Source organism: Numida meleagris, chromosome 2 (genome assembly GCF_002078875.1).
Source record: "Numida meleagris isolate 19003 breed g44 Domestic line chromosome 2, NumMel1.0, whole genome shotgun sequence".
NCBI classification, from domain to species: Eukaryota; Metazoa; Chordata; class Aves; order Galliformes; family Numididae; genus Numida; species Numida meleagris.
This window is the reverse complement of record NC_034410.1, coordinates 34,209,583-34,233,862: the sequence shown is the minus strand read 5'-3', so window position 1 is coordinate 34,233,862 and position 24,280 is coordinate 34,209,583. Positions and strand designations below refer to the sequence as shown.

At 41.8% G+C, this 24,280-nt stretch overlaps 2 protein-coding genes across 6 annotated transcripts; one reads left to right on the top strand and one right to left on the bottom strand.

The window, feature by feature from the left end:
* On the bottom strand, positions 1,888 to 20,031 carry OXNAD1 (oxidoreductase NAD binding domain containing 1). Of its 5 annotated transcripts, XM_021385593.1 has the most exons (10): positions 19,830 to 19,975; positions 19,482 to 19,562; positions 14,795 to 14,957; positions 14,464 to 14,527; positions 12,227 to 12,333; positions 8,225 to 8,366; positions 5,721 to 5,757; positions 5,515 to 5,615; positions 2,914 to 3,022; positions 1,888 to 2,255 (listed from the first exon to the last, which is right to left on the bottom strand). In XM_021385593.1, the coding sequence occupies exons 3-10, from the start codon at positions 14,923 to 14,925 to the stop codon at positions 2,101 to 2,103; spliced, it is 846 nt and encodes a 281-aa protein (XP_021241268.1). In that variant the 5' UTR covers positions 14,926 to 14,957; positions 19,482 to 19,562; positions 19,830 to 19,975; the 3' UTR covers positions 1,888 to 2,100. The 5 variants fall into 5 exon arrangements, with proteins under 5 accessions (XP_021241268.1, XP_021241267.1, XP_021241266.1 ...); XM_021385592.1 differs by having other exon boundaries at positions 5,515 to 5,757; positions 19,936 to 20,031; XM_021385591.1 differs by having other exon boundaries at positions 5,515 to 5,757; positions 19,830 to 19,973.
* On the top strand, positions 19,993 to 22,837 carry DPH3 (diphthamide biosynthesis 3). Its single transcript, XM_021385596.1, has 3 exons — positions 19,993 to 20,166; positions 20,264 to 20,338; positions 21,280 to 22,837. The coding sequence occupies exons 1-3, from the start codon at positions 20,059 to 20,061 to the stop codon at positions 21,343 to 21,345; spliced, it is 249 nt and encodes an 82-aa protein (XP_021241271.1). The 5' UTR covers positions 19,993 to 20,058; the 3' UTR covers positions 21,346 to 22,837.

Below are 24,280 nucleotides of genomic sequence, written 5' to 3'. Positions count from 1 at the left end.
CTTTCCTGCTCTTCTCGCCTTCAGTTACCAGTGGAGTGAGATCCAAGGAAAGACTTGAAGGTGAAACTGAAGTTTCACTACAAGACCATTACATTCTAGAAAGAAGACACTTCCAAAGTATTCTTGTGTATCAGCAAGAAAAGGCTGAGCAGGCAGGGGAAGCTCCTATTTACAGCCACTCTGCATTACAAATTCAGGTGCTCTGTGCCTTGTGGCAGCATAACCACTCAAGGTAAGAAAGAACTCATTAACAGCAACTGAGATGATTGGTATGGGGTGACTTACCTGTTTTTGCTTTTCCATCTGGGGAGCATGGGTGTGGGTGGATGGGACTTTATAATACCACTGTACAAGTGGGTGAAACCGTACAGTTACAGAGATGTGTCCTTGCCCCATAGCTCTCAGTCTGAGTGTAACAGGGGATGACAGAAAGAGGTTAGAGGGAACGAAGAGGATTACAGAAGCAAAGGGTTTTGAAATGCCTTTTGTTACATGGATATTTTGGTACAAGTCTGAGGAGCAGTTTGTGAAAGAGATGCAATTTGCACTGAAGAAAGCATGTGCATTAGGGAAAATAAAGGGCAAACCAGTTCATAACACACTTAGCAGTTTAAAAATCATAAGGAAAACAACATGTAAAGGTTTATCACCATCTTCTTACTGTTACACTGGAAAACACAGAGGAGCCCAGTCTGGTTTTTATTTCAGGGCACCATCACTTACCTACAGCCCAGTTTATTGCATTTTTCCAAGAAAAAAAACCCTGCTTTCTTCAAGCATCAAGCTCGGACCTGTCAGTCATGATCTTCATGAAGACAAAACCCCATGGTTTTATTCTTTGTGACAAGCACACTGTCCTATTTACATTCTGCAGTGAATGAACACGGAACCGTTCCTTGCAGTAGGTACTCGGGCTCTTTCCCCTCACTTCAGTCAGAGGGAATGTGATGCGATGTTCCCTCTGGGCCTGCAGTGACTGATGGGGGACAAGCAGTTGCAGCGTGTGGGCGGTGCTGTATGGTACAGAAGCACCAGACCCACTGTGTGGGGCTGCCATCCCCAGGAGATGAAAACTTACAGGCAGACCCTCAACATGGTGCTCTCCTCTGCAAGCCTGAGATAAATCTTTAAGATCCATAATTCAGCGTTCACTTCTTTGAGACAGAACACAGAGCCTTGTTTCCTTAAGTTCTGTTTGTTTTGAGTTGCAGGAAGTACAGATTTCCCCCTCAACTACCACTCAGTGTGCTGAACACCTCCAGGACTTTCAGCTAGTCGTCTGCAACAACTGCCACATGTTCTGGTCCTGTTCTTATGCTGCACTCAGTGCTTGGGCCAGGAGGTACCCAGTTCATCTGTGTGTGTAGACGAGGTGAATGCAGATGTGGCAGCAGTATCCTACAGGCTGTAAAACATCCCTGGGACTGATAGGAAAGGTTCAGAGAAGCACGGCTCAGCATGAGCTAAAAGCAAAGCAGAGGGATGCTGAAGGGAGGGAAGTTGCTGTGTTACCTGTTGGAGGACTGTCATTTAACTCAAGGAAAAAAGCCACTAACAAAGAAGAGGCTGTATCCAACATTTTAAAATAATATATTAATTACTGTTTTTAGTAATTTAGATGTTCCTTTTTTGAGGTCTTCAGGTATACACTGGGAATCTACCACTTAAGGATCTGAACTATTTTGATGATTAACTAATTCTCTCACTGTGCCTTTCTTTTTCATTTCATTTATACAATGAGCTTTTCTGCTAACTGGGGGAATAAAACATTGGCTTTGTACTCCGAAGCACAGTCACACCTTCAAAGAGCGAGGTTTTGAGAGCCTTTTTTCCAAACAAAATGAGAGAAAATATGCTGCTACCCAGAAGAAGTAAGAAAAATATCCATAAACCCAAACAGCTGATGGCTTTAATATAAAATCACTTCTTTTCAAAAGCAGCAGCACTGTATTACAGTTGTATTACTGATAAATTAAAAGAACACCGTCATGATTGAGGACAGCTTAATCTAGAAAATAAAATCTTCCAAGTAATTCAAAGTCCATCTTCTGTGCATTTTATCTCATCAAAACACACTAGAACCAATTTATTTTCTGTTCATTACCACCATTTCTCAAAGAAAACACAGTTCCTAGGAATACCAGAGTTGTACAGCAGTTTGGATATAGATTCTATCATTGGAGGTGGACCACAGATGTACCACAAAGTATCCTTAGATATGTGTTTTTCTAGGTCCTTTTCAGATATTCTTCCCTCTGACAAAAAAAAAAAAAAAGTAGGAAATGAAAACAAATATTTACTCATGGTAATTTCAAAAAGAATGACCACTTAGGGGTATTGCAAGCGCTCATTTCTTAAAAATGTCAGCCCTAGTTAAGGATAACGGGTAAGTTTTGAGGCTTATGGAACAATGTGTTTTCCTGGGAACTTAGATCCCTACTTCCAGATGGAATGCATGGGGGATTAGCCACTGAACATGGCTTACATACAACTAAGAATCCCATATTCAGATGAAAAGCCAGATAATTATCTCAAAGACAAACACAACAGAAATGGAAACGTGATGAAGTGCCTCTTGCAAACAGTCATCTTATCCTTCATCAGTCTTAAGCAAAGTAAATACTAGTTGCTAGAGTAAGATTTCAGTGGGAAATATCAGTATGAAGTCTGAAGTTAACTGAAGCATTTCAGTAGAAGGGAAAATAAAAACTGCAGTAGAACTTTTCTCCAAAGCACAATACGTACACAAATTATTTATATTTAGCTCACCTCTCATTTTGAATCTTCAAAAATACTAAATCATGTCGGTAAATGTACACTAGAACTAGTGTAGTTGCATTGAATTTCCTCCTCAAGGAGGTAATCAAACTTAGCACTTGAGGAGTGCTGTCAGCACAGTGCCATTATGCGTACCTGTGACGTGGGGCCGAAGTTCTTCACAGATCGGTGAGCTCTGCTGGGTAACGTGGAAACGACACGCGATCTTTCCAGGAAATGCATTCATCAAACCAAGAATATTTTTCTGTAATGTTAAACATACTTTCTTATACCACAAGCCATTAAATCAAAGCAGATGTTTGCATACTGTCCCAGAACACCAGTGCTCATGAGTGAGTACCAAGACTTTTGCATTTCAGCGCCGAGTACTCTGTGGGTTTGACTTCAAAGGGCCGATCTGCAAAAGCATGCTGAGTTTCTATACCTGGAATCTGAATATGCTACCAGCTCCGTTCTTAGTGCTTTCCTCCTGTTTTACAATAGGTTGTAATCTGTAAGATTTGGATTCAAGAGTGAGTTACCTATGTCCTTTCCTGTTTTTTTTTCCCATGTAACTTCTTGTGTTTCTTTTTCTTTCATTTCCATATCGGTTTTCCATTTGGAAAAAACAAAAAACATGCAATATACGTTTACCATTTCTTACAAACTTTTTGAGTGCCAGCTCCTTTACCTTGTAAGAATATCAGATCCTTTCCTCTCCCTTCTTCTCTAAGTAAAACCAACTATGGTGTAATTTACAACTGTGATAGTTACCACCACAAACCCAGTAGCATCAGTTCAAATCATAATTAAAAACAAAACAAACAGCCCCTCAACCCCCTGTCAGTCAGATGCTGTAGGTACTCTGAAACGAAGACTTGTTTACTGTCTGGATTCTGCACTAATTGGGATTTTCACTGCTGGAATGGATACTGTGGAAGTAGTTTCTATTCTGTGAATAGGTAAATCAGCTCATTTCGCTGTGTTTGCTTACAGACTAGTTACTGCATTGAACAGACTGCTATGGATTGTTTAGCAAAAAAAGAAGAAAAAAAAAAGTCAGATTTTTTTCAATAGACAAACCTGTTTCTGATTCCCTAAAAAGATGGGGAATAAAGAACAGCAGATAAGACACTGCTGTATGCTATTCCACTAGTAAATACTTCTAATGTCAGCCTGCTTCCCCTGGTCCAAATGGAACTGTAAACTCCTGTCCCCTCCATATGGAACCATGTACAATTTGATAGCATTTTTCAAACAAGTCATGTCCTGTTGAGCTGAAGTCCCAGGACCTACCTGGAGAGCGTACCAAAGCAGTTTAAGGCACGACTTAACATGCTTAAATAATGCTGCAGTCATTCCCAGCACCTACTTGTAACCTACCACTCTGTGATTCAGAGACAAGGACAGAAAGTGGCATGTATGATTCAAGGGACATAAACCACCATGTAATGTCTTCCAGTATCCTAGGGCAAGAGACAGGCTCTCTTTGACCGAACGAAGGAGAATGTGAACAGCTCAGCAGAATCTCTGCAGCCTACTAAACTGCTCTACAAACTGAAGCAAACAGCTGAGCAGCACAAACCTAAGGGGAAACACCTATCCTACTGTCCCAGCCACAATAAAGGACAACATTCAGTCCACATGAAATGAGCTAAATGGCATCCTGAAATAGTGAAGTTAACACACCAGTCTTCGTAATCTTAAGGTTGCATGCCTCTCCTGTTTCAGAGAACAAGATTCAAAGCAGTGCATATACCTGTGAAAGCAGCGCATCCCAAATGAGTACCAGGCTGAGTACACTAGGCTGACAGGGCCGAAGGACCACACCATATGTAGGCTGCTGCTTCGGGGAATATGTCCTCCAAAACATCAGCAAAATCCTCAGAGTTCCTCATGGTGATATGTGTATGTCAGTCTCCCAAAAACATAAAGCAATCCTGTTTCCTCAATCCTCTGTGTGAAACTAGTGATGGATCCTTTATACCATTTCTGGAATAACCATGAACTTTCACCTTGATTGTAAAAGCTTTCAATTCTTCAGGGAAACCTACATCATTAGGGATGCTTCTTTACAAAAGCTGTGGTAATATGACCCCAAAACATCATCAGTAGCCCTTAATGGCTGAATGTGTGATAACTGATCTTAAACTGCTAAGTAAATGCTTATGAAGTCCCATTACAACCAACTTATAAGAACTGCTGATAAACTCCTTCATTGATACACTAGTACCCAATAATAACATATTACCAACAAAGCTTCCCTGTGAGTTTGGAAAGTATTTCCTTTGGATATAATTGCTCTTAGAAGTCTTTAGATTCAACAGACTCTGCACTGAAGTTACGTGGTTATCCTATTACAGTATATGGCATTATGCATACTACTACTATGTATATAGACAAATATATTACAGTATATATGATCTCTGGTATACTGTGATGGTCTTACAAGATTATAGCAAAATGCTGTGTTGTAGTAAGATACTATGATGCTCTTACGAGATTATAGTAAAATGCAGCCATGTAGAGCAAGTCAGCTTACCAGTGAAATCAGTGCGAGCAGGTATGTCCAACAGCATCCAAAATTTGTACACGCGTAAGTAAGTAACAAAACGCAGATGGGATTTGAGGTAGGAAGTGACTTTTGCCTGTCTGAACAATGGCTTACACAGAGGGGTTCTCTGTGATCCGGCAACAAAATGATCCACCTACTAACTGCTGAATATTAGAGTTCATTTTTTTTTAGTTATCATTTACCTTAAATAAGAGTTCATTTGTATTTTTTGCACTGTAGTACAGCTTCACTGTTCCCATTTTGTATCCGTTTCCTTTACTCTCTTGGTATCGATGAAGGTCTGCTACATGCAGCAGTATAGAAAACAAGGGGTTAATTCCAACACCCCCTGCTATTAGCACTAGCTTTACAGGAGTGTCACCAGGCTGAGGGTCAAAGAAGAAATCACCTCCCACTCGGAGAGCCACTTCTGAGTCAAGGGTACACTAGGATGGAAAAGACGATACTTAATTTCAAAACTAAAAGCAAGTCTGAAATAATCCTCTTCTTGCATCACAAAGTCACAAGATGCACTGAACTGTGAGTTTTTATTCTTATTGACCAGTGAGGGAAAACTAAGGCACTGTAAAATAAACGCAGTTATCTGAACTCATCTGTTGCAGTGTCTCTAGAGATCTGTTCCTACTTTCAGCAGTTTGAGTCTTCTGATAAGGCAGGACAGGGCCTCCCCCTTCCACCCCCGTAAGAGCTGAAAGAGGAATGATTCATGTTTTCCAACAGCAGTATTTGATGTGAAAACCCAAGGTTAACATACGAGATGACAATTTTACCCAAGCACAGACTCATGTCAGAAAAGGCTCTGCTATGAGGACACGGAAGCCAGAACGAGTTGCACAGACTCAGGAATTTTCGATCCCATTCCAAAAAATAAGAAACCACCCAGAAGTGAAGCAAGCATCCACATGAGCATGTCTTACAGAGCCACTTCTGCATTTGCAGCTTGAGAATTGCAGAACAAGAAAAATACAGTGAAAACCTCCCTCTCTCCTGGGACAGAAAAAAATGATTCGTAGGAGAAACTTGCCAAAGCGTGGTGGGTTTGGGTTTTTTTCTTTGAGGGGGGAGGATGTATGGAAAACTAAACTCCAATAAGTAAAACATTTGGGTCACTGTCCTCTTGGTAACCAAGCACTGCTTGTTGAAGGGTGAAAATGTGGTACAGAGGAGCCAGGTGAGTTCTCCCACATCTCTGTACACTAACAAAATCCACAGGAGCAGAAAACACAGCTCACTTCAGACCATATATGGGGTGAGTAAACAAAAGGAGGTGGGGAAGAAAAAGGAGAAAAACAGTAACTGAAACAAAAGGATTTCCATTATTGACAACTGTATAGTAAGCAAAGGCCTGAACACATAACAGCTGGAGGAGAAGGAAGGAGGCCCTCAGCAGGTAATGCGCTGAATCAAGGGGTTCCTAAAGTAGTGAACACCAGCACTGAGAACAAAGCTTTCCTAAGTCTTTCCTAATTACTGTATAAAAGTAGAACCACTCAGCTATAGTGTAAGGCAACATTTATAACCTGAAACATTTCTCTCTCCCTTTTCAATGTAAAGTGCAGGCTTTCTCACCAAATTTCACTGTTAGAAACAAGCATGAATCTAGAAGTGTTCCAGATTCACGCTGCAGGATACGGTATCTTTAGTGGAAATAAGCAGTTTTAGACCAAAACAATCTCATTCTTGTCTAATCTGAAATGCCTTAGATAAGTGAAGCATGCAGTCCACACATTAAATATTTTCAGAGGTATTTGTAAGTTACACTAAGTAAATCCATAGTGTTCCCATGGCATCTTTTACTCTGAGATACCAACTTGCTCTATAAGTAACCTTTAAACAGTTCAGATTTTTCACCTGCTTAAATTCTAGGTTGCCAGCTTTTAATTCTTTTCTCAGGAAAAAGGATGCACTTTTGATTAGATAGAATAGTCAATACACACCCGGCAGGTCCTTCTACAGCACCACGTTTAGAACTAGCTCACCTTTTAACTAAAGATCTTCCTGTAAACGCAACCAGAAAATTCATCAACGGCCAAATGAATGTGACATCAAGATTCCTAAGGCAGTCTTCAGAGACTGGGAATTACGAAGTTAGGCTCTCATTCTCTCTGAAGAGCATCACCAAAAGACAGGGTATTTTCTTTTAAGTACTGTGTGTTCCTGCTGGCATGCCCCTACACTTTCCGTAAATCTCAGAAAGGTTATTTAGTTTAAGTCCCACTGGAGGTAACTTTATACAACCCTGAAATACTGTGGATGGCCTCGTGGTAAGTACTAGATTAGCAGCACTTCAGATATCGTCAGTTCTTGTAAACCTGAATGAATCTGTCCATTTAAACCCTGCAGCCACGTTTAAGTGATACGAATGCCAGAAAGGAAGCAGGAAATGCACAGATCATAGTGAACAGGATGTGAAAAGAACTAATGTTGACAGGAAAGATCATCGATAAAGTACAATCAGTAGTAGATAGTACTCTTCTGACTATCAAATTGGGCTTATCAGATGAACAAAACATTGCAAGAGGCTGAAGTATCAGACCTTACTTTTAACGTAGCAAAAAATCAAGTCTTAGATTACATCAACATTGCAAAATTATCAGAAATTTAGAAGAATACTACGGAAATTCTGGATTTCAGTGTGTTCAGTTCTAAAGGTGTGAGAACCCTCAGACAGAGACTGCAGTATCACTAGGCCCACCATGCACAAGTTGAGACAAAAGATCACAATAACTAAATTACCGTATCAGTATCCTATTTCAAGGTTTTTTATATTTAAAAATGATGGAACAAGTCAAGAGGAGTTTTGTAGCCAATATAAAAAGTAGACTAACACCCCTACCGCCCCAAAAAATGAAAAAATGCCTAATTGCATAATTGATAGTTTATCTCATTTACCTCAGTGTGAATCCAGCGAGCAGGGGGATGATCAGTGTACTTCACTGCAAGCTCTAACACTCCTTCTCGTTCCAGCAGACCGGGGCTTGAACACATCGAGAATCCCCCAATTACAGATACGCCAGGAATAAAGAAATCAACCCTAAAAATTGGTCAGAAACAAAAACTGAAATGTGGAATACAGTAACTAAAACAAAATCGTTGGCTTCTTTTCAGTTACCCAACCTGTACAAAAACACCTTCACTAACAGAACACAACTTTTCCAAAAATTTATTCCAAAAAATAGACCTAGTCTTGAGTAACACCCTTTTCTTTGATTTACTGTCATCAGAAACATCATTACCATTACTGTGCTGTCAGGTTTTTAATCTGTTCTGCCTTGAGCATTAGATGCAATGTCTTGCAGTTGAACCAGTGACTGAGCACCTGGCAGGAAGGCAGGGCCAAGCCAGGGGAGCTCAGGTGCAAGCAATGAAGCTGAGTGACTGGAAGGGCTGGAGCCAGGATCCACCCCTTCCCAGACCTCATTTAAGGGTGGGCAGTGGAGGTAAGGGCATCTTGCTAAAGATCCCTATGTACTTGAGGTCTGCTGAAGGTAAGCAGCTTCTTTCCTATATTTCTGTGCTTACAGCTATTGTATTTTAGTAAGTCCTTGCTGCAGCCTAGGATTTTGCTATTCTGCTCTCATTGCTGTGCTTTCCATTGTGTTACACTTCTCCTTCTTGGGAAGGTGAAATACCCAGATTAAAAAAAAAAAAAAAAATCCTTATGTGAAAAGTTCCTTACTAGAGTAAGCGGAACTGCTTTACTTCTTGAACTGTAGTGCCCTCTGCTGGCAGATGTCTTTTTCCAGTTGGTAGTAAATGGGAATAAATTACAATTTCTTGTGAGCAAAAGAAAATCATGCCTCAGTTTCTAGAAACGAGCTGTAAGAACACATGGCTAACTTCCTGCAACACCAGCAAGTATGGAAGACAAGTCATTACTATATGTGAACTGTAATTTATTTTCATGAAAGTAAGGCTTTAATGCTCCAAATAGTAGGAAAAGTTTGAGGTTAGTATATATAATCTAACACCTAAACTCCTCAGTGTTGCCAAAACATTTGAATATATCAATTTTCTACAGCAGATAACAAAACTGCTGTACTTTGAAATAAATCTAATGTTTAAAAACAATTGTGCTGCTCCACCTAGGGAACAACTGCACTGATAAGCAATGCCAAGTACTTTGTAATGACTACTCAATGCAAGCTGCAGTTAGGCTGGCTCAGTATTAGTTAAATGAGAATGTAACATGAAGTAGCTGGCCTCCATTGCATAGATATTTTCTTTAAGCACCAAGGCTGTATCCTGCATGAAGACCCACAAAAAATGAGGGAGGAGTGAAGCACTTTAAATGACTTACTACTTGAAGAAAAAGATCTTTCCTGCTCACTCTCTACAAAGCTTTGCCCTTCAGAGATGCCATCCTTTCTTTCTCTTGAAGTGCGTAGCGCACAATGCTACAGCGATACAGGTGTCTAGACTAATAAACTTGATGGCTTGTAGAAGCGCAACTGACAGGTCACTGCGAGCGCGAAGACAAACACCTGAGAAGCCTGACAGATCTGAAAAATCCAGCATTTCACTTTCCTTGCTGTCCTCAGCTTCTGCAGCCCTTCTGATGATGGGGCTCGGCAGTGCTGGCAGTAAGAATCAAAGACATGAAAGGAGGACAGCTCTGCTGCAGCAGCTCTTGTATCAAAGACTCAAGAAGCTACTGCAGCTCTTTACCACCCTCTGGTGGAAAATTACCTTACACTTCAGACCAATGAAAACAATAATAAATTCTATTTACGCTGTAAAGCAACAGCTTACATTCGCGTTCTGTTTTCCTTGACGCATAAGGGTGAAATCTTCATGCCTAGTTTCTTTTTATGTTAGCACTTCTTTCCCAATTATATTATGATGAGAGAATTCAGTACATAATGTACTGTAACTTGTGGACTAGTTTGTATTTCTGATGGCTTGTCTCAGCTGTGTGCAAGGAGGGAAAGGCCTCGGATGAAACGCAGTATGTGACAGCTTGAGTAAGAAGAATTGCAAAAAAGAACACAACTTCACAAAAAGAAAAGGCACAAAAAGAGAAGAGTGAAGATCTTAGGGTTGCTTTTCATTTTCCTCCTTTTAAGGGCTACCTATGCCGAGTATTTAAGAATACCCATTCTGAGTTGCTGAAGATGAGAAACAAAACCATAAAGCAGCTACTTCTAAGTTACTCATAACATACATATACCTCAATGCTTGTTTTAGGAAATTAAAACAGAGAACAGCAACAAGTCTCCGGTATTACTTAAAGCCAGATAAAGGCCAGTATCTACCAGCATGCCTGCAAAACAAATTCACTTTTGATTCTGAAAAACTGGCTAAACAAAACACTTTGTATATACATATTAGTGACAACCTGTGGCTGTAACACCTTGCTATAGCAAATTCTAACAAATTAGCCTCTTCTACTCAGGAAACTGTGGCCTGGTATTTTGTACCACTCATCAAAAAATATGACCACAGTTTATAGCTGTGAGTATAGAAAAGTTGTTGTATCCCTTACAATAGCATTAGAACACTTTAGAAGAAAAAGAAAATGAAAAAGAGTAATTATAATTAAAGCTTTCAGTTTTCAGCATGATAATTGCTAAAGCATTTTTGGAGGGTAAATGAACTTTCTGAGTACGGGCAAGCAAGAATTTAATATGAGTCACTGCACATGTGCAGAAACTGCAGCAAATTACTCCACAAACACAAATTATTGCAATCAACATCTTGTGTTCTGGTTCTAAATTTAAAAGCCAGCATATTAACACTGTAAGAGTAATGTATGCTGTTAATGCCCTTGCAGCTATAGTTTGATTCCAGTAAAACCACTTTCAGATGGCCAAAGCCAAGAAAAAGTTTAAGAATCATCTAAATGACCAATGCCAAAAGCAACTATTCGTATTATTATTAATAAATCTCTAAGAAAAAGATGTGATGGAGTGGGAGCATTCTTAATAAGAAGACAAACATGAAAATCCACTGTTTTCTTATGGCGGGGTGGGGGGAAAAAAAGCTGTATGTTTGCTTAAACAATCAGCTAATTACCTCAAAGGCAAGTAATTTGACTTTATTTTCAAGTTTGCAGATCTGTATTTCTATATGAAACTAGCCTAGCAGGTCCTTCCTTTCAGAGATGAAACTTCCGAGCGGGAAAAAAAAAAACAGGCAATTCTGATTTAAGTATAAAATAATAACTGAAAATATTAATAACTTCGCCATCAGCAGCAGTCCCTGCTCCACTGTTTAAAAAAAAAAAAAAAGACTGGTAAATAAAAACTGCAGAGAACTTGCAGTGTACTTCAAAGGCAGTTGGACTCAATGATCTTTGTAGGCCTCTTCCAACAGGAATATTCTGTTGTATTCTATCCTAAAAGAATTATTGAAGAAATCTTGTGACATACATAAACTAAAGAAAAATACTTTTACTCTTTAGAAATTGGTACTAGAATATTTAATAAAGTGCTGTTATTTGGCATAATTAGCCATATAACAGCACCTCCTCTGAGCCATGAATAATAAAACACCTTCGAATCACAGAATTGCTTGAGTTGGAAGAGACCTTCAAAGATCATCTAGTCCAACTCCCCTGCCATGAACAGGGACACCTACAGCTGGATCAGATGCTCAGAGCCCTGTCCAGCCTGACCTTGAGTGTATCCAGGGACAGGGCACCCACCACCTCTCTGAGCAACCTGTTCCAGTGCCTCACCACCCTCACTGTAAAAAAACAAACAAACAAAAAAACCACTTATATCCAATTTAAATCTCCCCTCTTTTTGCTTGAATCCATTTCCCCTTGTCCTATCACAACATCCTATTATATAAATTACTACCATTTTTCAATGCTCAATTATCAGAGGCTGTTAACACATTTTTACAGTGCACTTCTGCTTGTGATTTTTTTCCCTTATCATAAGATCTTACCACTGTCCTGCTTTGAAAGTAAAGTCTTTATTTGCGATGGCCAAACGTAGTCTCTTGACTGTCTCTGATTCCTTGGTGATCCCACACACTTTGGCTTGTGAAATTACCTAGCAAAGGAGAAATAAGTCCCTGCATCACGTGAACAGCATTTGCAGCAGAAGTACTCCAGAATCTGTAAGTGAGATACCTAGCACTTCACACTGCCTGCAGTATTTCACTACCTAAAGCACCAACATGTTTTCAGTGTGGTAGAGAAACAAGAATAGATTCACTTACGTAGTGAATGGAGAAATAGCTTTCTACTTACAGACCACCATGTTTGTCACTTTTGTCAGAGCTAATCTAAGATTGTATAAGCTTATTTCAGTTGAAGAGAATGTAATGATAAGAGAAGCAACTGATGGTTACCACATGTCACATTCTCTGAACATTTGCACAAAGCAAATGCTCCTTTATTTCTCCAGCAACAACAACAAATCTCTGATGTGAAAATTGATAAAGGAAACTTACAAAAGCTCAGCTTCTACTGAAGTCACTGGGAGAATTCTGGCTTTGTATCTAGCTTCAAGTAACTGAGTGCCTTGTGTTACTGATTTACACACGTACCCATCTGACCATATATGCGATCTGTGAACACAGGAAACTGTGACACAAGCATTAATTCCTAGTTAACATAAGAGTTTTGGCGACCAGATGGGAGGGGATGTGAAAGCCATAGTGGTAGGCCAGGAGGAAGGGTGGAAGGAAATGAAAAGCAGATCTTGCAACAGGATTGTCTGGAGAGGAGTTTCCCACTTAAATTTAAACACCATGATACCCATCAATACAACATAGATGATAAGTTTAAAATGCCTGACGATGAGGGATGGAGAGGAGATGATAATTATTATATCTTCTATATATTAATGCTGTAGATATTTTCTAAACAGGCCAATATACGTACTCTATTAAAAATGCAAATGCCGTTTACCACATTAAGAAGCATGAGTGACTTGCCACAACTTCACCACTTCTCATTTGTGTAAGATCAAATAGATTAAAAAAATAAGAAACTATGCTTTAATTTAAAACACATGGCAGGAAATTAATTTCTTCATAAAGCAACATCTGAACACATCTACTGTCCCACAAAACAGCAGGATGTTTGCCAATTTAAAATAAAGTAGCAAACATTTCCTTTCTGCTTTAGCAGACAGTATTAAAGGGAAAAGCAACCTTTCTATGTTAACAAGACAAATGTCAGATTAATTACTTAAATGGTTGTTTGAATGGAGAAACTTTAAGTGCAGGAAATTGACGTTAAGCTTGGATTTTCTTCCTTCCCTTCTTTATTCTCTTGCACACTCCCTAATTCGTTCTTTGGCCAAAACATCTGATAGAGCACTGGCAATGTAATTCCTAATCAGTAAACGACAACAGTTGAATTTGTCAGTATGATCAAACACCTTCAGCCAGTATTTTTGGAGCATCACAAGTGTGATGGCCACGAGCAAAACTGCAGTGACACTGGAGGATGCTGTGTGGGACCTTGTCATTTTATTTCAAGAAAGCATTGGGCTCTTTAACTTGCTCTTGTCCTTCAAGTTACCAGTCTTCAACAGGTGATACAGTGTAGCATGCACACTAATGGAACACAGACCTAGGATTCTCTCATCTTTCCAAAGGATTGCAATGGCCAAATAAGGCAATAGGGACTAGGAGAAGCCAACTGCTGATTACATGGAATTTAAAACCAAGCGGAGGATTTAAAATAAACTGATTTTGAAGTGGCCGGGGAAAAAGTAACAAAGCATAAATCAAGCATTTAAAAAAAGAGACAACATAATCCTCTGACATGTGGAGAATTTCTCACAGAACTGAATCACAGAATGGCTTGGGTTGGAAGGGACCCCAAGTTCTGGGAATTCAAGACAGGCTCTTTCAGTCAGAAAGTGGTCTCATTCTCTGAAAAAGTTTCTGTTTGCCTATCAAAGTCCACACAACCAGAATTCTATTCAATTTCTTGTCTAACATGAAGTAAACAGAATCACAATAATTTTTATACCTCACTACATTTCCTCTATTGACCACAAAATCCACCGGTTTTACAACAGTATCAAATACAAAAAATGAGAGGGAAAAAGGTGAAAGAGACTTCATCTGAAGAGAAAATGAAGCCTATGAATCAAATACAATTATCCAGTTTCTTCACCAAAAAGAAAACTTACTAACAACATCCTAAAGAACAGAACACTAACCTCCTGGCGAAAATTATTTGCTGTTCTCTCTAGGTGATCCATTTTCCTTTTTGATTGTATTGTGCTGTAACAAAAAGCAAATAAATTCTCATTTTGACAGCTGTGCTACTGTACCTATTACTGGTATGAATTTCTATTAATCCAAGAATTTGTCATCATAATCCAGCGTACACTCCACAGTTCTGAATCAGAATTACAGGCAGAAATATAATCTGGAGATTACAAAATATTTACAGGTCTGTAATAATTTGTCATTTGTTATTTTGAAGTGTTATCATGACATTCTTGTAAAAAAAAAAAAAAAAAAAGTTTTTGTAGAGGGATAACCTACCCATTCACCGTACAGTAACAAGAAGCAGAGTGCCTCAACACCACCAGCGCGGAATGAGCAGGACAAAGTCTGCTGGCACTTCTCAGTAAGTGAGGAATAGTAAAACCCATGTAAGTGGTAACGTGAGCCATGATATCCGGGCTGCCTTTAGAATCACCAGCTCCTGAAAAATCCACATAAATAATTATTAAATAAAATACCCACTGCTTGACATGGCTTGTTCTTATATACAAGTCAACAAGACTGCTGGCTAGGAACCAAGAATACCCTGGGTTTGATACTGAGGCTGGTATTGTTCATTAACCTTACTGATAACTTGGATGATTGTGACAGAACGTACCATGAGCAAACTTACGATACTTCACGCTGTCAAATAGTGTTATTGTGCTCTTTGTATCTGTTATCATTTGCATGGAAATTAATAGAATCATCGAACTGTTTGAGTTGGAAGGGATCCTTAAAAGTCCCTTCTATCTCGACTGTCACAAGTCCCTGGGACCAGATGGGATTCACCCAAGGGTGCTGAGGGAGCTGGCAAAGATGACTGCCAAGCTGCTTTCCATCATCTATCAGTGTTCCTGGTCAACTGGAGAGGTCCCAGAAGACTGGAGACTTGCCAGTGTGACTCCCATCTACAAGAAGGGTCATAATGAGGATCCAGGGAACTACAGGCCTGTCAGCCTGACCTTGGTGCCTGGGAAGGCTATGGAGCAGATTGTCTTGAGGGAAATCACACAGCATTTGTGGGACAGCTGGGGGATCAGGCCTAGCCAGCATGGGTTCATGAAAAGCAGGTCCTGCCTGACCAACCTGATCTCCTTCTACGATTGAATGATCCACCTGGTGGATGAGGGAAAGGCTGTTGATGTGGTCTACCTAGACTTCAGCAAAGCCTTTGACACTGTCTCCCACAGTATTCTCCTGGAGAAGCTGGCAGCCCATGGCTTGGACAGGTACACTCTTTGCTGGGTAAGGAGCTGGCTGGAGGGCCGGGCCCAGAAAGTGGTGGTGAATGGAGTTAAATCCAGCTGGCGACCGGTCACGAGTGGTGTTCCCCAGGGGTCGGTACTGGGGCCTGTCCTTTTCAATATCTTTATTGATGACCTGGATGAGGGCATTGAGAGCACCCTCAGTAAGTTTGCAGATGACACCAAGCTGGCAGGAAGTGTTGATCTGCCTGGGGGTAGCAAGGTCCTACAGAGAGATCTGGACAGGCTGGATTGCTGGGCTGAAGCCAATGGGACGAGGTTCAACAAGACCAAGTGCCGGGTCCTGCACTTTGGCCACAACAACCCCAGGCAGTGCTACAGGCTTGGGGCAGCGTCACTAGAAGGCTATGTGAAAGAAACAGCCCTGGAAGTGTTGGTTGATGCTCGGCTGAACATGAGCCAGCAGTATGCCCAGGTGGCTAAAAAGGCCAAGAGCATCCTGGCTTGTATCAGAAATAGCATTGCCAGCAGGAGCAGGGAAGTGATCATCCCTCTGTACTCAGCACTGGTGAAGCCCCACCTTGAGTACTGTGTTCAGTTTTGGGCCCCTTGCTACAAGAAAGACATCAAGGCCCTGGAGCATGTTCAGAGAAGGGCAATGAAGTTGGTTAGAGGTCTGGAGCACGAGTCTTATGGAGAGTGGCTAAGGGAACTGGGATTGTTCAGTCTGGAAGAGGCTCAAGGGAGACCTCACTCTTTACAGCTGCCTGAGATTGTGGCAAAGTGGAGGTCAGCCTCTTCTCCCGCATAATTAGTGACAGGAGTAGAGGGAATGGCCTCAAGTTGCACCAGGGGAGATCCAGGTTAGGAAAAATTTCTTCTCTGAACGAGTAGTTAGGCACTGGAATGGGCTGCCCAGGGAGATGGTTAAGTGACCATCTCTGGAGGTGTTCAAGAAATATTTAGATGTTTTACTAAGGGACATGCTTTACCGGGGAAATTTTGGTGGCAGGTGGATGGTTGGACTGGATGATCGTGGAGGTCTTTTCCAACCTTGGTGATTCTGGTTCTGTGATTAAAGGTCATCTAGAGCCACTCCCCTGCCATGAACAGCAACACCTACAGCCAGATGAGGCTGCCCAGATCTCCATCCAGCCTGACCTTGAACGTCTCCAGGGATGGGGCTTCTACCACCTCTCTGGGCATCCTGTTCCAGTGCCCCACCACCTTTATCGTAAAAAATTTCTTCCTTATATTCAACCTAAATCTCCTCTCCTTTAGTTTGAAACAATTTCCCCTTGTCCTATCACAACAGACCCTGCTAGAGTCTGTCCCCTTCTTATTGCCCCCTTTAGAAAGGCCGCGCTCAGGTTTCCCCAGAGCCTTCTCTTTTCCAGGCTGAACAGCCCCAGCTCTCTCAGCCTGTCCTCACAGGAGAGGTGTTCCATTCCATGGATCATTTTTGAGGTCCTCCTCTGGACATGTTCCAACAGGTCCATGTCTCTCCTGTACTGAGGACTCCCCATCTGGACGCAGTACTCCAGGTGAGGCATCACCAGCACAGAGCAGAGGGGCAGGATCACCTCCCTCACCCTGCTGGCCACACTGCTTTTGATGCAGCCCAGGATACGGTTGGCTTTCTGAGCTAAGAGGGCACAGGCACACTGCTGGCTCACGTCCAGCTTGCCATCCACCATTACCCCCCAGTCCCTTTTGGCAGGGCTGTGCTCTATCCATATATCCCCCAGCTTGTCCAGATAGTGGGGGGTTGCCATCACCTACGTGCAAGACCTTCCGCTTGGATTTACAGAACCTCATGTAGTTTATCTGGCTCCCTGCTTAAGCCTGTCTAAGACTCTCTGGATGACATCCCATCCCTCAGGCATGTCAACCACGCCACACATCTTGGTGTCATCCACAAACGCACACAAAGGGAGGCATTACTTTCAGAGCAACCTACCATTTTCAAAACAAGTCAAAAGTATCCTTCATTTATCAAGTTTAGGAAAAGGTTTCTAGTAAGCCAAAAGGTATTTCTTATTGCTTGTATATCTGCCTTTGTTTTTCCTAAAATGGATCAGCGTAATTCTCTATCACATTATCCTCACCTATCACATGATCATACTAGTTCTAAAAAGTAGTCCCTTGCTTCTGCAAAGCATTCTTAATCTACTTTCATTTAAATCTCTCTTCCTGCATTCTTTTAAAGCATATAATTTATTCTCAGATTGGTTTTGTTTTTCATTTTGAGCCCTTTTAAATGGCAACGATCCAGCTTGCTTCACTAATCAGGCCTATACTCTCGAGGCTTTCACAACAGCTGCATTGGCTGGTCACTCAGTAATTTGTTCTGTTTGTAATCTTTATAAATGGGAAGCAGAGCTTTCATAAATTAGGCTGTTCAGAAATTGAATACATTTACTGTAACTACTGAAAATGCCCACTTTCAAGCACAATACTTCCTGTCCATAATATGTAATAGCTTTTCAGCATTTAATTACACAGCAGCTTGCAACTTTTCAAAGTGGAATTATTCACAACTCTTCTGCTAACTGTGGGCAAAATTACTTCAAAAAGTTTTTGCAACAGCACATACAGACAACTTTATTTAAACAAAATACCTTAGTAGTTCCTTCATGTAAACGTATAGAAGAATGTATGATAACAAAATGATTACTGTTCTTAAAGTATGTAAGCAAGACAAATTGTAATGAAGAAGAGAAAATGTAGTGAAGCAATCACATTCATCAACATCAGCACAGTCAGTCTGAAAAGCCTGCATGCTCAAAAATCGTTGAGTTACTCAGACTTGTGAGAACACTTTATAATCCAGAGTCTTTTAGATAATCTGTCTTGGTTACACCCACTTGCATCTCCTTTAATTAAAAGTAAAAAATAAAAAGTTTGAAAGGGGACACTTTTATATAAGCAGCTTATTCCAGTAGCTGTGACTTCAACTAAATCATCACAACAACAAAATGAATTACGTAGATTACAATGCCTCAGAAGCGAAGCACTGACAGTAAAGATTTTTTCTTTTTTTCTTTTTTTCTTTTTTTAAAAGCATTTTGCATGCTTCAAAACCCTTTCTGCAATTAATTGCTACCAACCATAGTGACATCTGCTGGTAAATATGTGGCCCAACTTTGAAATCCAGTACAAGGATACTTGACTGTTTATTTTACGTACTTGGTTTAGCTTAGTTCTGCTCCTAGGGTTGACAGTCCTTTAAAGCTAGTCCCAGTTTGATGGCTATCATTTCAAGAAATAAATATGTACGGTTCTACGCATTAAAAGAAAGCGACACTGCCCTAAATTATTAATTCTTGCACAGTAGTTCTCCCAGTGAGGCCACCTGCTGGGCCTGGATGACAGTATCATCAATCACTTTCCAATCCTGAAATCAGTACACTGCAACTCGTACGCTCCAGAATCTCTCGAAATGAGCCCAGGTTCTGCTCTGCCACATACAGCTCTGAGTCATGGCTTTACAAACCAGAGCAGCCTCTCCCCCACCTGCTATCTCCTCCCCTTCCCTGCTCACCCAGCTCCTCTGCAATTCCTCATCCTCTGACTGCAAGCGCTTCAGGCTCCCTAGCTCCCCTTCTGATGGGATGTTCTCCTTTTATTTTTTATTGTCTTCCAACCCAAACCTCACAATATCCACCCCAAATCCCTCCCTTTCTTCCACCGCTCTGCAGAGAGAAATGAGCGCTTCTTTTGCATCTCCTCCCTCCAGAAGAGCTCATTCTCCTTACCCTCTGAGCCAGAGGCCCTGTGTTAATGTTGCATGACATCTACCGTTGCGGCCTCTTCTTTCCTCAGTCCTACCCGTGCATCTGAAGGGAGAGAGGGACTTTCAGTGAACCTGCGCTGCACTGGCGAGCAAACTGCTACAGAGCGCAATGAGGGAGTAGCAAAGACGGCCCACGGAGCAGCACAGAACCCTTTACAAACCAAGTGAGAGATGCTCCCCACCCACACCCCACAGACCATCACCACGAAGCGCTTTCCCCCCGTCCCAGCGCGAAGGAGCACACGGTGCACGGGGACCGCAGGGAGAACCTGCAAGGCCCCGTCCCTGCCACCTTCGCGGGAGGCCGTACCCTCAGCCGCCCGGGATCGCAGGAGGGCATCGGTCGGAGGGAGAGGACCGGACACCGCTCCCCAACGGGCTCCCACGCCCGCCCCCACCTCCACTGCAGCCCCTACCGGCACCGCGTCACGTGACGGAAAACGCCCCGCCTCTGTCACACGGCGCGGGGAAGTGCGCGAGGTCGTGGCGCATGCGCCGTCCCGCCCCTTCCGGTGTCGTTCCCACTGTGTGGCGGCGCTATGGCGGTGTTCCACGATGAGGTGGAGATCGAAGACTTCGAGTACGATGAGGAGACGGAGACGTACAGCTACCCGTGCCCCTGCGGGGACCGCTTCCTCATCACGCGGGTAACGGCGGGGGACGATGGGAGGGGGGCGGCGTTAGGCCGCGTTAGGCCACGGGTGTGTGGGCCGGTGCGTGACTGTGTCCCGCGGGCTGTTGCAGGAGGACCTGGAGAACGGAGAGGATGTGGCCACCTGCCCCAGCTGCTCCCTCATCCTGCGCGTCATCTATGACCAGGTGGGTGCGGGGGCCGAGGTTGGTCCTGTCGTATCCCGAGAAAGGTGCGGTGACAGCTTCTAAAAGCCTCTGATAAGCGCGGGATGCAGCTGGCGGGCAGCCGATGGCGTTTTCTTCTGTGACACTGTCTCCTGTCCTAATTGCTTTTCTGGTCCCCAGCGTCTCCTACTGTGCCTGAGCTTTAGAACGTGCTGGCTTTGGGTCACTGTGGGCTGAAATGCAGGCAAAACAGCCTCGTTGACTCCAGCAGTGGTCTTCTAGCCAAATAGCTTTTGTTAGCTACAAGGCATGCTGCAGCCTTCATCTGCAGTACTGCATCCAGGCCTGGGGCTCCCAGCACCCAAAAGACATGGAGCCCTTGAGTGGGTCCAGAGGAGGGCCGTGAGGATGATCAGAGGACTGGAGCACCTCGCCTGTGATGACAGGCTGAGGGAGCTGGGCCTGCTCAGCCTGGAGAAGGCTTTGGGGAGGCCTTTTTGTGGTCTTCAAGTACCTAAAGGAAGCTTATTAAAAAAAAAAAATTTCTTCCTGTTTACACAATTTGATAGTGATGGGACAAGGGGGAATGGCTTTAAAATAAAAGGGGGAGGGTCTAGATTAGATGTCAGGGAGAAATTAGTTATTCACAGGGTGGCGAGGCAGTGGCGCAGGCTGCCCAGGGAAGCTGTGGATGCCCCACCTGTGAAAGTGGCATGGCCAGGTTGGATGGGGTCCTGGGATGCCTGATCTAGTGGTTGGCAACCCTGCCCATGGCAGGGGGTTGGAACTAGGTGGGCTTTAAGGTCCTTTATAAACTAAGCCATTCTTTGATCTTTTGGGAGAAAATTTCATGCCTGTTATACTCAGACTAGAAGATAAAATGGTTATTTGATGTTTTTTTGAGGAAGAGGAGATCTGAGAAAAAAATAAAAACCAACTAAAACTCTACTTGCTGTCTCTAGGAACAGTTCATGCGTGATGAAGTCATTGCAGAACCTTTGACAAACAAGGAACTGGTAAAGTGCTGATGAATCCATCATGAACTGTTGCTGCTTTAGGATAAGCAATTATGGGAATGATGATTTTGGGAAGAGACATGTTGCTCCGCCTGGAAGTTTTTGCTGCTGTGAGAAACACGTGCAATAAGTGTCTGTCTAAATAACTTGAAAAAGAATGTTCTTGGACATCAACGTGAATGAGTTTTTTTCAGTAGGGTTAAACATGTTATTAGTATCAGTTGGGATACGCACCCTAGAAGACCAGGAGTATGATCCTAATTGACTTGAAATCGATATACAGAAGATGTTTGCAGAGTTGTTCTGCAGTGAAATTAGAACAGTTATTTAGCAGTGACATCTTAGACTATGTGGAGAAGTTCAGCATAGTTCAGTGTGGGTATATACCAGCATGAAATGACATAGAGATCTGGAATGTTGGGAGACAGATTTAGAAGTCCACAGGACTCCGTGATTCTGTATGATGCCTTACAGAATTAAAGTTTTGATGCAACTTGCTATCTCTTTGGTTATGTGCCCTCATAGTTCCAGCACATACTGACTATGGGGCAAATAATGTGATCTGGAACCAGTACTGCTGGTAAATTGTTTTTACTCCTGTAAGTGTAAGGAAGGTGCAGTTGTATTCATAACTGTGGTGGGCGCAACTAGTGAGTTGCAGCAGAAACTGCTTTGGTAGCTGTTTGGGTATCTGGCGTAATGGGTACCTGACATAATGATTTACATTTGTGTGCGTTGTGTCAAATTAAACATGAGTCAGCATTTTTTTACCCCTGCAAAGTTAGTAATGTGTGGATGAACTTGAACTCAAAGTGGATTCTTACTTACCCATATTTTCTCAGTCACACTGTGATTTGACTCCTGCAGCAAATATAAAGTAGGCTGTGGTTGTCTGTACTGTTTGTAATACTGCATTGTCTGAGTTTTTACGTCTTGTTTTGTTGGGTTCTGTCATTTCCTAGATGAGAGATGCACACAGTTCACTTTATTCATTACCAAAGAAGAACATTTTTAGGATAGAAGAAAGCTGGGAGAATATGCTCCAAAGTACCTTGGTTTCAAGACTACCTGTTGAAATACTGGCTAATGCACTTCAGAATTTATTGAAAATGATGTGAGAATTTGTATGTTTTCGTAGAATTTGACATCTGTGAAGTTTTGGGAAAAATATTTGTGCAGCGTCTATGTAATTATTTCACTCCAGGCACTAGAGATAAGCAAGTCTGACTGATGTCTTGCTTTTAATTATTTTTGTACTTACAGCGTTCTGTGAATGTTGGAAATGAACCTTCTAATTACTTTTTAGAACAAAAACAGGCAGAAGATGGCACCCTTCAGCTGGAAGTTTTGAAGGCAATATGCGCAAGCCGAATTGTTTTTGTGCTTAAACCAGCAGGTGGCACTCCTGTCACTTAAATCTCTGCTTCAGAAAATGCTGTGGTACTTTGCTTAGCTATAAATATTTATTTTGACTTTTGCTTAAATAAAGATGCTTAAAACTGCACCCGTGATTAAAATGGGCTGTTACTTACTCTGTTCGTGCACCAACCACCATGATTTCTGATGGTGCTGAGTTGCTGATGTGGTTGTAATGCTGAAATTTCTCCAGGCTAGATAAAAATAAGTGGTTTTTAGTCTATCAATAAACGCAGGAGTCCCATTTAAGCTCCTATTCAAACTACAGCTGCATAAATATCAGGATTTGTTTTCCACCAGTCTTCCAGATAAAACTGTGTAGAGTTAAGCTTAAAAAGGAACACCAGGGAATGTGTACTCAGAAGTATCAGCTGTATTTTATTTGGCATGTGCTAATGCAAGTCTTGAAATTATTTTCTGTAGCGTTCGCCATTGTTCTAAGATACAGATAATAGCTTTTTAACAGTAATGATAGGGAAATTATTACATGGGTTCAGGACTGTCGATGCTTAAGGTTTTGTGACAAGCGTATTGTACACAAGTTGTATGATGCCATTTATATATGCATTGCAGTTATTTTATGTAGTATATATCAGTGCTTTATTGAGGTTTTTATTTCCTTCTTCAGAGCTTTTTGGTAGCGTAACAACAGTAGAATGTGGCTGACTTTATTAGAAAAGGATGCGTCCACATTTGGCCCCAGAAATTGCATTAAACTTGGTATTGTTGCAGTATCTTACCGACTGTCAGGGAGTATTTGCTGTCCCTAAATAATAGAAAGAAAAGACAGAAAAGAAACAACAGGGATGGATGAGATCTGTCTCTTTTATGGCCTGAGATAGATGTTTTAAAACTGTTGAGCTGTTGTTGTTGTTTGCTTTCCCATTTTCTAATACGCAGAGAGGGGTGGAGTTCTGTAGCAACAGAGTTCATCTTTCTGAAAGTTGAGTGATGCTGAGGAGCTGCCCCTTTTTGTTCTTTCTGAACTGGTGAGTAGCTTTTGACTCCGGCGATGGCAGACAGCTTTTTAAAATTCTTCCAAGCTGTGTAATTCCAAAACACGAGGCAGGGCAATCTGAGTAACCCATCAGAAATGTTCCTTTTCTAGGAATTCAGTCACGAGGTTTCTTCATACCACCGCAGGCCCTTGCACAGTGTGTAGGCCCCTTGTGTATTAGATATTCTCAGAACCAATGGTTCGCTTGTCTTCCAAAAAGACAGTTATCTAGGACACAAAGAAGTCTTTTGCTTGTATCTGACAAGCAGATGGATTGATTAGCTGAAAGGTCACGTAATTCTGAATCATTGTGCCTGTTTATCAGGCGTACATGGTTTGTTTTGAATAGGTGCTTTGGAAGTCCGTGACAGAGACCCTGGACCTCCAGGAGCTGAGGTCTGTATGTCACCAACTTCAGCTCTTGCACTTGCTCCATTTGCCTATATGTTAGGGAAGTTGTAATGACCTAAAGGTCATTATGCAAATGCCTTGTCACTTCTTCCTTCCATCATAAATTTTTAATTTGGATTCTCA